This window comes from Neopsephotus bourkii, unplaced genomic scaffold, assembly GCF_033783945.1.
Source record: "Neopsephotus bourkii isolate Nb327-2 ecotype Australia unplaced genomic scaffold, CSIRO-AGI_Nbou_v1 NB_479, whole genome shotgun sequence".
Taxonomy (NCBI): domain Eukaryota; kingdom Metazoa; phylum Chordata; class Aves; order Psittaciformes; family Psittacidae; genus Neopsephotus; species Neopsephotus bourkii.
In genome coordinates, this window is record NW_026900980.1 from 2440679 (window position 1) to 2455287 (window position 14609).

At 42.3% G+C, this 14609-nt stretch overlaps 2 protein-coding genes across 8 annotated transcripts in view; one reads left to right on the forward strand and one right to left on the reverse strand.

Annotated features, from left to right (window-relative positions):
* The first annotated feature begins 138 nt into the window (after window positions 1-138).
* Window positions 139-11831, forward strand: LOC133210597 (lanosterol 14-alpha demethylase). 2 transcript variants are annotated; one of them, XM_061350122.1, is made up of 10 exons: window positions 263-496; window positions 1237-1335; window positions 2363-2539; window positions 6048-6174; window positions 7318-7492; window positions 7793-7912; window positions 8352-8547; window positions 9127-9222; window positions 9893-10061; window positions 10738-11831. In XM_061350122.1, exons 1-10 carry the CDS (start codon window positions 344-346, stop codon window positions 10914-10916), a joined length of 1491 nt encoding a protein of 496 aa, XP_061206106.1. In that variant the 5' UTR covers window positions 263-343; the 3' UTR covers window positions 10917-11831. The 2 variants fall into 2 exon arrangements, with proteins under 2 accessions (XP_061206107.1, XP_061206106.1); XM_061350123.1 differs by lacking the exon at window positions 2363-2539 and having other exon boundaries at window positions 139-496.
* Window positions 11832-12151: 320 nt separating this feature from the next.
* Window positions 12152-14609, reverse strand: part of AKAP9 (A-kinase anchoring protein 9) — a 78734-nt gene continuing 76276 nt past the window's right edge. For all 6 annotated transcript variants that reach the window (XM_061350121.1, XM_061350118.1, XM_061350120.1 and 3 more), the window contains 3 exons: window positions 14497-14572; window positions 13556-13695; window positions 12152-12750 (listed from right to left, as the gene is read on the reverse strand). In XM_061350121.1, coding sequence (XP_061206105.1) covers window positions 12707-12750; window positions 13556-13695; window positions 14497-14572 — 260 coding nt within the window. In that variant the 3' untranslated portion in view covers window positions 12152-12706. The remainder of the gene's footprint in view (window positions 12751-13555; window positions 13696-14496; window positions 14573-14609) is intronic.

A 14609-nucleotide genomic window follows, 5' to 3' on the forward strand; every position in this document is an offset into this window, starting at 1 on the left:
CCTCACAGCGGCCGCGCCCCAGTGGCCGGTCCCGGGGCGGTGCTGCCTCGCCCGCGGCAGCCCCCACGCGGCGTCACTCCGTGGCGCCAACCACCGCCCGCGACCCCGCTTCCCCGCCCCCCGCCCGCCCAATGGCGACCCTCGCTGCCCGGCAGATGCCGTCACCCCGCGGAGCGCGGCCGCCGGTTGGCTCCGGCACCGGGCATCGTCACATGGGCAGAGATCAGCCCAGCGCGGAGAGGGCGTGGCTGCCGCCAGGACCGCCCCGCCCCGCGGCGCGCGTGGGGAAGGTTCAGCCGCGCGGGTGCCCGCAGCCCGGTGCTGGGTGCGGGCCGCTGAGGCGATGCTGAGCTTGATGGAGGTCGGCGGGTCCCTGCTGGAGCGGGTGGCGGTCGGCAGCGCCCTGTCGCTGGTGCTGGCCGCCTCCGCCTTCGTGCTGAGCCTCGGCTACCTGTTCCAGCTGAGCTACCGGCGGCACGTCGGCTCCGAGCACAAGGTAGGCGCCTCAGGCCGGGAAGAGGCGGGGGGCCGGACCCCACGGAGGGGTGTGCGCCGCGGGGCGAGCGCAGGGGAGAGAGTGAGGGCCGGGGGGAACCTCGAGGGACAGACGGAAGGGGAAGCAGCGGTTCTCACCTGTGGAGAGCCCTTGTAGAGCGGGGGGAGCCGGGCTGTGGGATCGGGGGTGCGGAGCGGGCTCTGCCGAGGGGGTGCGTTCGCAGCAGCCGCCTCAGGCGCGGGTTCTGAGGGAGCGTGGCGCTGGCGTGTCCTGCCGCCCGGCATGTTGGTACCACACGGAGCGTGGGTCTGGTGCTCGTGTCTGGAAGAGGCAGCGGCCGTGCCCTGGACTCTTTCGTCAGAGCTGCTTGCACGAAGGCTCCCACGCGCGTGTGAAACTCATCGCTCAGATGAAGTTCGTGCCTCTGGGGACTGTTTAACAAATTGTCAACACTTCTGTTTCTGATTGCCTTCTGTCCCATTGCAGCATCTGTGTGCTTGCCTTTCAGAGGCAGGTTAGCAAGAAAAACCATCGTATTGGCTTTATTTTAACCCCTACTGCTTTTAAATGTGGCCCACTCTATTTCAAAAAATAATCAGTTGCCCAAAGCTGGCCTTTTCACAAAAGTGTTTAAAGAAAACATGGTTAAAGCCTCCTCTGTGCTGGGTTTTATGTAAAGGGACACGATTTTATTGCTCTCTGAAGAAAAATCAATAATTATTTTTATTTGTCTTCCTCAGAAATACCCACCGTATATTTCATCAAGCATCCCTTTCCTTGGACATGCAATTGCATTTGGGAAAAGTCCCATTGAATTTTTGGAGAATGCTTATGACAAGGTACATTTCTCCCCATGACCAGCCAAGTATCTGCTAAAACGTTTTTGTTATCTGTCCAGTTCCATCAGGAGCCTGTTTAAAATCAGTTAATTCTCATTTACCACCTTGAATATGGAATAGAGATGTGTTGCACAAGCTGCACAATGAATGCACCATAGGCTCCGGTTTCTACAGATCTTTTTATGTACACTGTTGTTAGAAAAATAGTTTTTTCTGACATCCCTCTTATGATTCACATTCAAAAAAAGTACGTCTCTGTGTTTGGATAATGCTGAATCATAAGTTAACTAAAAAGCTATTTTCATGACATTATTTCTTGCCTTACCTGGGAGCTTTAAATTTCACTCTTTAACTAATCTGTGACCAGGCTGGAATGCAGCTGACCAACTCTGTACGCAATTTGATGAGTTTTAAGGCCTCTCCAGTGTTAAACAGGCTGGCCTATAAAACTTTAATAGGTTTTATACTGTGACAGCCCAAAAGGACTGGACTAAGGCAGTAGACCCTTCATTCCATTGAAATAAGATTTCTTGATCTGTTTCACATTGTCTAAAACATTTTAGAGTCATAAACTTAAATCTTAGATTGCTTATCTTAGAGAGGCAAATTTAGTATATGAAGATCTGCTGGACATGGTCTTTACACTTGAAAATCTTGCTCTTAATTTCCCATGCATAATTCCAAATTCAGGATTTTTTGTAACGGTGTTTGTGGATTACTGAAGGCTGTGTGTGCTGTAATATCCCTCCTGGTTTTTGTACTTTAACTGATATTTTACTTACAGTTTTTTAAAGCCAAATGGTTTTAAAACGTGCAAGATGTTGTGTGTTTGTTACAACATTAGGTATTACTAGTAAGTATGTTGAGAACAGAACTTAAATGTGGTTTAAAACATTTCTATCTTTTTCAATCACTGGATACTTTTAAGCAGAGAAAGTGATTTATGGAATCCTGTACATAGAGACACCGATTTAATGATTTGTAATGTTCTTGTTTAAAATAAACTTTGTTTGTTTTCCTCTCTTAGTATGGACCTGTATTCAGTTTCACTATGGTTGGCAAGACATTCACATACTTACTGGGTAGTGATGCTGCTGCTCTACTCTTCAACAGTAAAAATGAAGATTTGAATGCAGAGGATGTATACTCTCGGTTAACCACGCCAGTTTTTGGCAAGGGCGTTGCTTATGATGTCCCTAACGTGGTATGTATTTTAAATAAAAGTAGCTTAATTTACATTCTGAGTAGGCAGCCCTGAGCTGTTAGCTCTGTGAGGTGGAGTTGGGTGTTTGTATGCAGTTGCGGCATATTGCAGTTGGTAAATGATCTCAGGTTGATAACCAAGACCAAACATGTTTAGATTGCTTGCTTTGTCACCTGGCAATTTGTTAGTCTAGATACTATCTTTGTTCTTGAAACTATCTAATCCCACCATCGATTTAAAACTAGTAGGCAAGTCTCTTTCCTTCCCTTACGTTATGCCACTGACTGCACCTACTTTTCCCTTACAAGCAACTTCAGACCTTCCTTCTGAAAGACTTTTAAGAGTGATAATTTTTCATTTATGCTATGCCAGGTCTAGATTCAGGAGTATTAATTTGACAGTTTGCACCACAAGATTTGTTTTGCTTAGACACAAATCATTCTGTGGGTGCTTGCATAATACAGGCTGCATGGGTCTGGAAGCACAGTGGCTGTGTCATGGGGCATTGTTTCCAAGTGCAGTGTTGGCTGCTTTCTCGTTTGTGCATGATGTCTGCCATGACAGACTCCTAAGCTGCAGAAACCAGCTTTCTGTGGACAGACTTGCTCCACTGGGACTCTGGATTCAGTGTATGCTGACATCAGCAGCCTGTTGTACAGCAGAGTAGTCTGGTGGTGGAAACACCATAGTGACATGCTTTATGTTTGGATTTTCAGTTTGACTTCATTTTGTTCGTATGAATGCCAGTAAGTTGACTGGTAATAGCCTCTGTGGCCATTGATACTTTTCCTCTTTAGCATGCCTCTACATTCCCTCATGCAGTGATTGTTGCCTTCTTAATTATGTGCCTGTGGACCAGTAATCACCAGTCTCTTCTCCACACCTGCATTTTGCAGTGATCCACAAAGTTTGTATGTTGTTCTTGTAGGATCATGGAATGGTTAGGGTTGGAAAGGACCTTAAGATCATTTAGTTCCAACCCCCCCATACCCTGTTCTTTTGAAAATCTCATATAAAACTGACTACTAACAACTTCCCACTTTGTAAATTAGTAAAGGAGAACCTAGTTGTCTCCTGCTTTGTTACAAAGTGTTAAACCATGGATAGATGGTGTCATAAAGTTTGGAGGGAGGATTGGTTGTTCGGGTGAAGGGTTTTTTTGCACTTGAGGGTCTTGGGGAGCTCTTCTCATCACTTTGTGAATGAAGCCAGCAGGACTGCAGCCTGAATTAACAAGCAGGAGATTGTTTCTTATGTTCTGGGAGACTTCTTTCATTAGTGAGGCCATTCTAGCAGACTTGTGCTTACGAGTTCTGGCAGTAAGAGGTCTTACTGAAAAAGTCAGGGAGGGAGTTGTGGATGCATTTTGGAGGTGCTAAGAGTGTAGAGGGTACATGACTCTCTGCAATACAGCTTTCAGTTCTTTGGTATAGACTAGTTTCAGAAAAGTGTCTACAAATCAGACGCAGACTGCAGTTAGCCAGATTTTCACTGTGTTGTGCTTGTTCTTTGGCTTCTGACTGTCGTGGGATGCCTGCTTGAAACTGAAAGGTGCTTATTTGTCCTTTATCCTGTGAAAGTTCATCCAGTTCTTACAGGTGTTTTGCCTTCTACTTTTACACTGCATTTTACAGATGATTTGAATGTCTGTCTTCATTCAAGAGCTAGTTCTTTGATGGGATATAATTTCTTCTTTCAGGAGTTTTATAGAACTTTCTATCAGCTCCTTGGAAACGAGCATTTCTCACAACTATGCTCTTTAGGACCTACCTCAGTGGTCTACCATGTACTGCTCTTTTTATAGTTACCCTAGTTTTTTCCCTAGAGTGTTTTTGAGTTCTATTTTAGTCAAAAGATTAATCTTCTCATATTACTCAGCAAGTCTTGGGTGTCTGTGGATACATCTATTTAAATCATTCCTTTGACACTAGGAGGACTTTATCCTTTTAATCTTTTCCCACAGCTAGGGGTTGCAGGGGCTTTGCTATTGACATAGACTGGTTAGCTCTACTTGTATGTTTCTCTGTGTGAAGCTAGAGAGGTGATATGTCTGGTTTGGCCAGAAGACCTGCTAGGGGTGAGCTGTTTTCTTGCATAGTGCTACCACCACAATTTCATTTCAGACATCTACTGAAACGAAAAAATTTTAGTAGGGGAAGGCATTTAGAGAGCCATTTAAACGTTTTTTGGTGTTTTGCCATTGATGAGTCATCCAGAACTTTTCAGGCTCCTTTCTTCCTGCTCAAGCTGCTAAGCCTTTCTCTCTTCAGTATAATAGTAACTTTCAGTCATGTTTTTAGAAGAATTACCCCTTACTCTTTAAAAGGAAGAAGTTATCTATTTACCAATAATTCTGATAATTGCTTGTTAATATGCACAGTCTATATATCAACTCCAGTTCATTGTGTTTCTCCTCCCTCCAAGTCTGTATGCAGACTGTATTGTGTCAAGAGGAGCTGAAGTGGCAGAGTCTTGTGTTCGCTCCTGTGTGCCATTCCTGTCTCCATTGAGCTGGAGATTGGCTAGCATGTTGCAAGGGAAAATGTGCTTGTCTCTCTGCTCTGTGACTTGTGTATGATCTGATAGACTGTTGGAGTCCACACTACATTCTGAAAACATAAGTTTCCAGGAAGTAAGCTTTCTTTTCGTGCCTTTTGGTTTGTGACCAACTTCACACGACATCCAGAGCCCTTGGTGGGGATACAATTTTTTTGTCTATTACTCATGGTATAGTGCAGAATTATGGAACAGATGGTCTCATTCATAATTTGGGTTTAAAAATGGGTTGAGTAATTTTCTGAGTCAACAATTTGTCAATCCGGTGAACGGTTCTCATACAGTAAAGGGCTTTTTACCAGTAGGTTTGTTAGCTATAAGTCTATATAAATTAAAAAAGGAAGAGGTAAGAAGGACATGAAGCTCACCATTCTCCTAGGAAGCAGTTTGCTTCCTGTTTCTTTGTCTGACTTCCTGGGCAGTGAAATCAGAGGGCCTCGTAAAGAAAAGGTGCACCTCTAGACCACAGGTAAGGTACTAATTACTGCATGAGAGAATGCAGACGCTCCAGGGGGGAGAAAGCAAGGAGGCCACATCACGAGGATCACAGGCTGAATGCAGACTTTGCAAGGACAAACCTGATTATGTTCGTGATTATGTATCTAAAGATCTAGAGTGCATTCCATGTTTCAATCTTTAATGCTTCTTTTATCGTCAGGGGTTAGGTTTAACAATGATACTAAACCTGGTTTTTGCTTTGGTATTGCAAAAGAGAATTGCAGCTCCCTTGAGCTAATGTTTCACTTGGATGTTGCTAACTTGTTTGAAAAGCAAAAGTGGTGGAAACCAGAATATTATCTATTAATTAAATCTGAGTATCTGTTGTAGCCTGCAGTCATAATCATAATCTCTTTTTACTTCTGTATGTTCTTACAGTACAAATGATAATAAGTTGTTAATTACATTCTGATGATCCTTGTACTGATTAATTTTTCTATCTTGGTTCCTCTAGGTATTTTTGGAACAGAAGAAGATGCTCAAAACTGGCCTAAACATTGCTCAGTTTAAACAGCATGTATCGGTGATTGAAGAAGAAACAAGAGAGTATTTCAGAGCATGGGGAGAGAGTGGAGAAAAAAGTAAGTAAAATCAGATGCATTTTTCCTGTGATTTTCTGGGAAGATGTTAAGGCAAATAGAGTATGTTTTTGTAAAGGATTTTTTGTAATATTATAGAAATGAAGAATGACATAGGTAATTGTACGAACATGAGAAGAAATGCAAAATGCAGATTTTGTTTAATCAAAGTTAAGGCTATTGGAGAATGAAGCTGCTCAGAAAATCATTGACAGGAGTGAAGGACTATGTTTAGTTTTCTTAGTCACGTCACAGAGTGTACCTGTTGCCTGGCTGAATCAGGCTCATTTTGCATGATACAAGTGTGCTCAGCATAACCCCTTAGTCCCTTGGAAAAAATACTGCTCTTGATTCTAAGAGCTTGTCAGAGGTCTCAGCTCAGGGATCTTCTGCACTGAAAAGCCGCATTCTTGAAGCTGATAGAGTTGTTAGTGATCTCAGTGGAATTTCTCTTTCATTTCCCACCTGTCTTTCCCAACACGCCTGCTAGACATAGCCCATTGCCATAGTTGCAAGCCTGCAGTGGCATAGCAGTGTCAGAAATGTAAGTTATTTAAACATAAATATAATATATATTTATATATATAATAAATGTTTGTAACTATATATTTATAGTTACATTTGCAATCTTTCTATAAGATGGAATACTTACATACTGTACTATGGTTAATATTTATTTTGTAAGTATATAATTTATATGTAATAGTTAATAGAATCTATAATTTTATATTTTAAAGTATCAATATTACTGTATAAAAATAATTCAGGAGGCAGCAAAACTAACTGGTTTCCCATGGACTTGAATTTTAAGGTTTGTTGATGATTTCTGTTTAAGGATTGAGCTTGCACTGCATGGCTTGCTTTGGAAGGATTACTAGCTTTCCTAGAAAAATTTCTAGAAAGGAACAACTTAGATCATACATTTCAACAACTTTTTCTAACTAAAAAGTTGCTTCACGAGAGACCTGGTTAGACACACAGAGGTTTAAAATCAGATGTTTCTTCATTTTAGTAAAACAATCTACAACTCTATTTAAAATTGTTTTATCTGTGTCCAGGTACTTATTTTGTACAAAATAAATACATAGATCGTAACATCTTGCCAGAAATGCATCTTCAGTAACGTTTTTTCTAATCTCCCCTCAGACCTGTTTGAAGCCCTTTCAGAACTTATCATTTTGACAGCAAGTCACTGCTTACACGGGAAAGAAATAAGAGGCTTGCTAAATGAGAAGGTGGCTCAGCTGTATGCCGACCTGGATGGGGGTTTTACTCATGCTGCCTGGCTTCTGCCAGGTTGGCTTCCTCTGCCGAGCTTCAGGTATCAAAAGGGACAGATGAAGCAACTTAAGCATTTTATCTAAACCTCTTTGTTGTTTGGATTCCTCTGTTCCCCTTCCTGTTCCCCTTCCCCCCCCGTTTCTTGTTTATAAGCTATTCTAGGACATCCCAATAACTCCTTATGAGCATTTTGAGCAACCTGGTCTAGTGGAATGCATCTCTGCCCCTGGCAGGGGGGTTGGAACTAGATGGTCTTTAAGGTCCCTTCCAACCCAAACCATTCCATGATTCTGTGTGTCACTTTGTATAAAGTTGCTAATAGAAGTGGTCTGAATTGCAGGCGTCGAGACCGAGCACACAGAGAAATCAAAAATATTTTCTACAAGGTTATCCAGAAACGTCGAAAGTCTGAGGAAAAGGAGGATGACATGCTCCAAACTCTACTAGATGCTTCATACAAGTAAGCCAAGGGTTTGAAGGCTTGTCATTTGTAGATGTTTAGCTTTGATCTTTTCAGTTAAAATGATCTTCCAAAGAGTAAGAAATATTCCCTCATGTTCTGAGCTGGTTTAGTTGCTAGTAATTGGTCCTAGCTGTATTCTCAAAAACAACTTAAACACAGTACTTGTAAATGGGTATTCAGAGTTCTGAGATTTTCATCAGTGTTCACAAGGTGGCTTCCTTTCTCTTTGCTGGCTGTTGGGTCATAATCTTCTTCCCGGCTCCTAGAGAGTCTCTCTCCCTCTGTTCACCTTTCTTCCTCTCCCTGGATCTTTCACTGCTCCATTTAGGGTAGGCAACAAAAGAGAAGGAGGGGAAAAGCAGCAGAATAGATTGTAAGTGGTTCTGTAACTGGAAACCTCATAAATGAAGCTCTAACATAACACCCCCCAACCCAGGGATGGGCGTCCGCTGACAGATGATGAAATTGCTGGGATGCTCATCGGGCTGCTCCTGGCAGGGCAGCACACGTCGTCCACCACCAGCGCCTGGCTTGGCTTCTTCATAGCCAGAGACAAATCCATACAAGAGCAGTGCTATGCAGAACAAAAAGCAGTCTGTGGGGATGATCTGCCACCATTAACTTATGACCAGGTTTGTGTGTTACGTTATTCCTATGGGGTATTTTTATGCCTTTAGATGATTAATTTAAAAAAACCTAAACCAAACCCAAATATACTCACATGCTTTGTGTTAGAATCATGATCTGGCACAGTCATTCTGTGATAACACTATCTATGTGCCAACGTATCTCCTCCATCTCCTCTCAAAGCAAATTTTAGCTTGCCATTATTTTTTTTTAACCAGTGTTAAGGAAATTACAGTTCCTATGATGTCTGTTTAAGAAATGATTGTTCTATAGAGGAGGATCTTCATATTCCCACTGAGGAAAGGGATGCACTGTGGCCTTGTTCTTTAATTAGGCATCAGAAAACACTCCTGAGACAAATTAGTAAGAAACTAGTCATATTCGTTGGCACTGGTCAGAGATTTTTCCCTTCATAATTGACTAAAATGGGGAAAAAAGAAATGGTCAGGGTAGCTAATGAAAATATGAGCTGCTTATTCTTTTGATTTTTAATTTGAATTTGTTTTTAAATGGTATAAAATACCATTTTGTTTACATTGAATACATTTGTCTGTCCTGATACATCATTTTCTCTGTATTTTCAGCTCAAGGATCTTAGTTTGCTGGATCGCTGTCTAAAAGAAACATTAAGGCTCAGACCGCCTATAATGACCATGATGAGGATGGCCAGGACTCCCCAGGTAGGTACAGGCATTGGGGTGAGCTTCACTTCCCTGCAATAGGGTGGGAAAAGCCCAGGTGAGGGGTGTCCCCTCTGACAGGAGGAGAACAGGAAGGAGCAGTGTTTACAGGCAAGGACAAAAGTTAGTGGCAGCCTGGGCTGCATCAGTGGGCCTGTAGCCAGAGCTGACTGAAGAAAGCAACTTAAGTGTAGCTGCTGGTCTCACTCAGGCTTAGATTGGTTCTACCGCTTAAAGACATTTTTTGTTTGCTATGTATTTTTAATACTTATTTTAGAAAAATTTGGCTTGCACTTAACACAAGCTGGGTAAATCCAAAAGAAATCTTGCTGTTTGTACAAGTAAGATAGCTAGAATGTCAAATAATTTTTTAAATCAATGCCCCTCTCCTGGCAAATGTTTTCAATACATTGTAAGTTCATTCATTGTTTTAGAAAACCCTTTCTGTAGCATTGTGACCTTGTTAAAGCAGCTGAAAGCTTCCTGTAACTACTTGAGCACTGTGCCCTACACAGGTAAAACTAAAGTTTTAGGCCCCATTAATTTTAAATGAGCTTAGCTAAAACCTTTCCTGAAATTGAAGCTTCATGATGCAGCACTTCAGGCAACACTTTAAAAAGAAAAATGGAGGTATTTTGTGACGTGTTGGATCTTGTTTCTTCTCTTGTAGACTGTTGCTGGCTATAATATTCCCCCTGGCCATCAGGTCTGTGTATCTCCCACTGTTAACCACAGACTCAGGGACTCCTGGAGAGATGCCCTAGACTTCAAGCCTGACCGGTATCTCCAAGATAACCCAGCCGCTGGAGAGAAGTTTGCATATGTTCCATTTGGCGCTGGTGAGTAAGAACAGGGGGTACCTTCCCGAGGGCTGGCCTTGGAAGTGGCTCACAGTGGTCATCTCGTACAGCAGCACCCCATGCTGCAGCCTCTGAGAAGAGATACTTGTTCTTTCACTGCCTGCCTGAAAGTTTTCTTGTTGTGGAAGTGATGTTAAAGGCATGAAGCCGATGACAGTTTTGCGTTAGTAATAGCTGTGTATGTCACTCAGAGTAGCAGTCAAAACAAATCTTTAGGTTAGCATGTGTGAAATTTAACTCAAGTCTTTTCAAGTCAAGGTAAAAGCCTGGTACTATAAGGTCAGTTTAAGGCAGGGAAAAGCCTGCATTTAATTACAGCTGCCAAAACAGTTTGCAGACATCACCACAGTAGGGTTAGAGCTGGTATCTTTTCTCAGTGTTGCAAAAGCTTCTTTGGTGATACAGAAATTTAATGCTTCAGGTGAGGACAGAACAGCACAGTCCCATCCATACTGCTAATTAACTCAAGTTTCGTTTATGCAATGACAGCTTATAAAACCAACAACACTTTAATGGAGCTCCATAATGGTGTACATGCATCATGATGTTTGGAAAGAAGCAATTACTGTCTGTATAAAACCTTTAAAGCCAGCTTCTTGTCAGAGGTGAGGTAATAACCAAGTATTCTAACTGCTTTCCATGGCTTCCCTTGCAGGCCGTCATCGCTGCATCGGAGAAAACTTTGCTTACGTTCAGATTAAGACTATTTGGTCTACTTTGCTTCGCTTGTATGAATTTGATCTCGTCAATGGCTATTTTCCCACTATAAATTACACAACAATGATACATACTCCTAATAACCCCATTATAAGGTATAAAAGGAGGTCACCATAAATTCTGGAGCTAAAGCCCTACTTATTTAAATTGTGTAAACTAACAGACTTGACTAAAATTGTGACAGAATGAGAGGCAAATGGAAAATGCTCTTAGGGGAGCAACCATAATCTACCACGTGCAAAGTCTTTGCATTTCTTGTTTGCCCACACCATTGAATGCTCCTGTGTATAACTGCGTGTTCTACAAATTTCTTGTTGTGTTTTTAAAGGAAAAGTGTCTTTTCTATTGTTATAGCACTTTTAAGGTGCATGCCAGCTCTCTGAGGTGAAGAAATACATAAATTTCCATAAATCGAACTCTTTGTTCTGGAGACAGTTGAAGATAATGATTACTTTCCCCAGATTACAGGGGGTGAGCCTGCATACCCTACCTCTGCATCCACCTACAGGAAATCTGTCAGGAAACAAGCACCGCAGTGGGATGGATGCTGATCATTTAAAAGGATGTTATTGTCCAGCTGAGCAGTAGGGAGACTGCAGAATGTTCAAAGAGAAAAGTCTTTTCTGAGAATAAACAATTTAAATGGCTTAACTGGAAGCAGTTGTAAAATGCAACAAAAGATGTTCTAAGAAGTACTTCTGACAGTAGTGATTCGTGGAAGCTTGATGTGAGTGTGAAAGTAACAGTGTGATGATACAAACAACATTCATTTTGTAAATAACACGGCTGTGTATAAAATGGACACAAATGAAGTGAAATAGCTGAATCTTGTCCCCCTTTGCACCGGCTCACACGGGATTGTTTTATGACGTTTGGGTCAAGAGTGGCCAAGATGAATGGTCGTGAGCCCTGGTTCACAGTAACTTTGAATGAAATCTAAACCCAAACCTCTTGTGGAAATTTTGTGTGCTCAGTTCTGTCAATTCTGAAAAGCTTCTGTAACTAAATTTGTAATAAACTAACTTTCTGTCTCATGAGGTCAGTCATGCAGAGAGCTTCCCCCCATCATCAGTTCTCATTGCAGCAAGAGCTTTGCTTGTCTTTCCTCTTCTAAGCTCAAGGGTAACTGTTCTAAAACCTTGTGTTTGTACCCATCACAGCAACTGAGGGAGTGCAGGATATTCCCTTTGTGTTCTGTCAGATGTGACCAGGTCTTCAGAAACAAGGGCGTGTAGCTGTCCCCTCCTCTCATGAGCAGCAGTAGTTCGGAAGCTGTGAAAAGTAAAACTGCAGGAGGAGCACAGGTAGGAGCAAGCTCTGCGGGGGAGCAAGGGAGTGGTTCTTGAACACGGTTAGAAGCATGAGGTTGTCTTTATTTCAGTACTTTGACAAAATACCCATAAAATTCAAAACTTCTACCATTACAAAAATAGGTCTCTACAAGTGATATTCTGTCTGCACTGCCGGTAGCAAATAGTACGAGAATCAGGTAACTTCAGTAGCCTTGCCAGAAAAAGTGCAAGTAAACTTTGCTGAATGTAGCTCCATTTCATTAATACATGTTTCATCTTTGCACCCTTTTGATAAATACACACTTCATAAGTTAATCACTTAAATTAGCATTCCACAAATATACACGTAATTGAAGGGGGGAGAGGGGGCTGGGTTGTTCTGGGGTGGTTTTTTGTTTGGTTTTGGGGTGTTTTTTGCATGAACACAAAGTGCCTATATACATAAATCCCAGTCTGTGGGGTGTGCCAGGATGGACCTGTAATACAATTGTACAGCTGTGTTCATCTTGGTCCCAAAATATACACATGATAAAAAGCAGGGAAAGAGCATGGATTTATGGAACGCAATCCATGAACATCATCACTGCCAGTGCCGGAGCTAGTGGAACTGAGGTATTATCTTCTCATACCCACATGCAGCTGAGTGTAGGAAGTCGAACCTGTAAGATGGAGACAGATTTTCATCAAGGTTGCCTGGAATAAGTGCACGAGGACTCGCCAATGATACGTTGCTCAGCTGAACAAGCATAAAAGATCTTACATGTAAAATCTTTTAAGAACAGAACTCCCTCAAATGATGGATTTTATGATCAAGAAAGACCTTACGACAGTAACCACAAAAATCAAGTTTGATAAATAATGCCCTATTGACCTGGCAATTTTCCTGCTACGTTCCTTTTGCAGCACAAGAATTACCATCATCTGTGGGACAAAAAAAGCTGCAGCTTCTGTAATGAAAGCGATAGGAGAAATTTCCCATGTACTCCCACATCCCAGTCTTTTGGGTGCAGTTAGGCACAGGTTGCCCAGAGAAGTGGCTGCCCCATCCCTGGCAGTGTTCAAGACCAGGCTGGATGGTGCTTTGAGCAACCCAGTCTAGCAGAAGGTGTCCCTGCCTGTGAGCTTTAAGGTCCCTTCCAATCCGAGCCATTCTGTGATTTTTCTCCATCTAGCTTAAAGTCTTAGCAAGATACCAACTGAATGCTTGCTGCACATTTATTAGAGATCAGTGAAAGAGGAAGTGTTACTGATAAAACAACTTCTACGTCTGTCTCCCTTCAAAGAATCTTACCATTTTCTTTTAGAGTTTTCTACCTTGGAGCTTTTTTAATGTGCTCAAAATACTCTCTTTGTTTAAGGCTGAAAATGCCTAAACACAGTGGAATTCCTTCTGTATTTCGGAGAACCACTGCATCCTTCCCAACTGGAAGCACACCTGCACTACTCAGGAGCCTGAGCCCTCACCTGACTGCACGCTGCCCAGTCGTCTTTGCAGGGCCTCCAGCCGGTGGATGTAATCTGTTAAAGCTCTCTCAGGATCATAGTTCTGCAGCTGAGAACAGGCGAAAGAGGCTGGGTTGAAGTCCGCCTGCATACTGGGAAACCTGGGGGCAGAACAACACCCATGTGTCCAAACAGCACAGCTTCAAGTAAGACATTAAGTATCAGCAGATGCAGCAAACTGTGGTATGTAGGGACACCATACCAACCCTTCACTCACCCACATGGTGGCCAGCATGTCAGACCCATGTAATCTCCCTGCTGCTTACTGCCCAAGCCACCATACTGCCTCTCCCAGAGAAACCACTCTTCCCAGTGGCCTCTCCTTTCTATTGCACCTGATTTGTTGCTGCATTTCTCTGGGACAAAGACTGACCAGCAAAATCCTACGAAGACTGCAGCAGAAGCCGTGGCAGATTCAAGTTAGCTTTCCTATTAAAAAGCTTGCATGAACAAGGACACAGTCACCTTTATAGGATTCTGCCTCTTTGTTACTTTCTGTAAGTCAAAAGTGGCCATAATAGATTAAACCTTTTTGCACTGTTACAGTTGTCACGAGCTGAAGAATGCTGAGGTCTGGTTTATCTAGAAATGAAACCCCACAATGGCTAAAATCTACCACCAGCTCCAAGAAGATGCTGTGAATCAGAAACAGAAGTAGTTGGAAGCTCTGGCCTTGATCAGCATGATGAGTAAATGCAGAGGAAAGGACTGAGATGTAATTTGTTACATATTCTTGCAAAACAAGTACAAAATATCTTACAGCATCAAAGATTACAAACCTTCTCAGTAAGCACTGACACAATGATTTAGTGTTCACAATGTTCTGATAGCTAATCATCATCTGAAATAAAACATACTTATGTAGAAAGTTTACAGGAGATCTAGGAAACTCCATGTCTGACCTGGATCTATAGGAATGCCTTTGCTCTCCATAAAGATCCATGCCACCAGAGAATGAGTCAGGCCGCAGTTCATTACCTAGTAGAAAAAAACAATGCCTTGAAAAATAAACAAA

Bases quoted from the DNA above. Each gene is read 5' to 3' on its own strand.
- LOC133210597 (XM_061350122.1), top strand. From the start codon at position 344: ATGCTGAGCTTGATGGAGGTCGGCGGGTCCCTGCTGGAGCGGGTGGCG. The intron at 7,913-8,351 runs GTAAGCCAAGGG...CCCCCAACCCAG, and splicing joins CTACTAGATGCTTCATACAA to GGATGGGCGTCCGCTGACAG. The intron at 8,548-9,126 runs GTTTGTGTGTTA...CTGTATTTTCAG, and splicing joins CACCATTAACTTATGACCAG to CTCAAGGATCTTAGTTTGCT.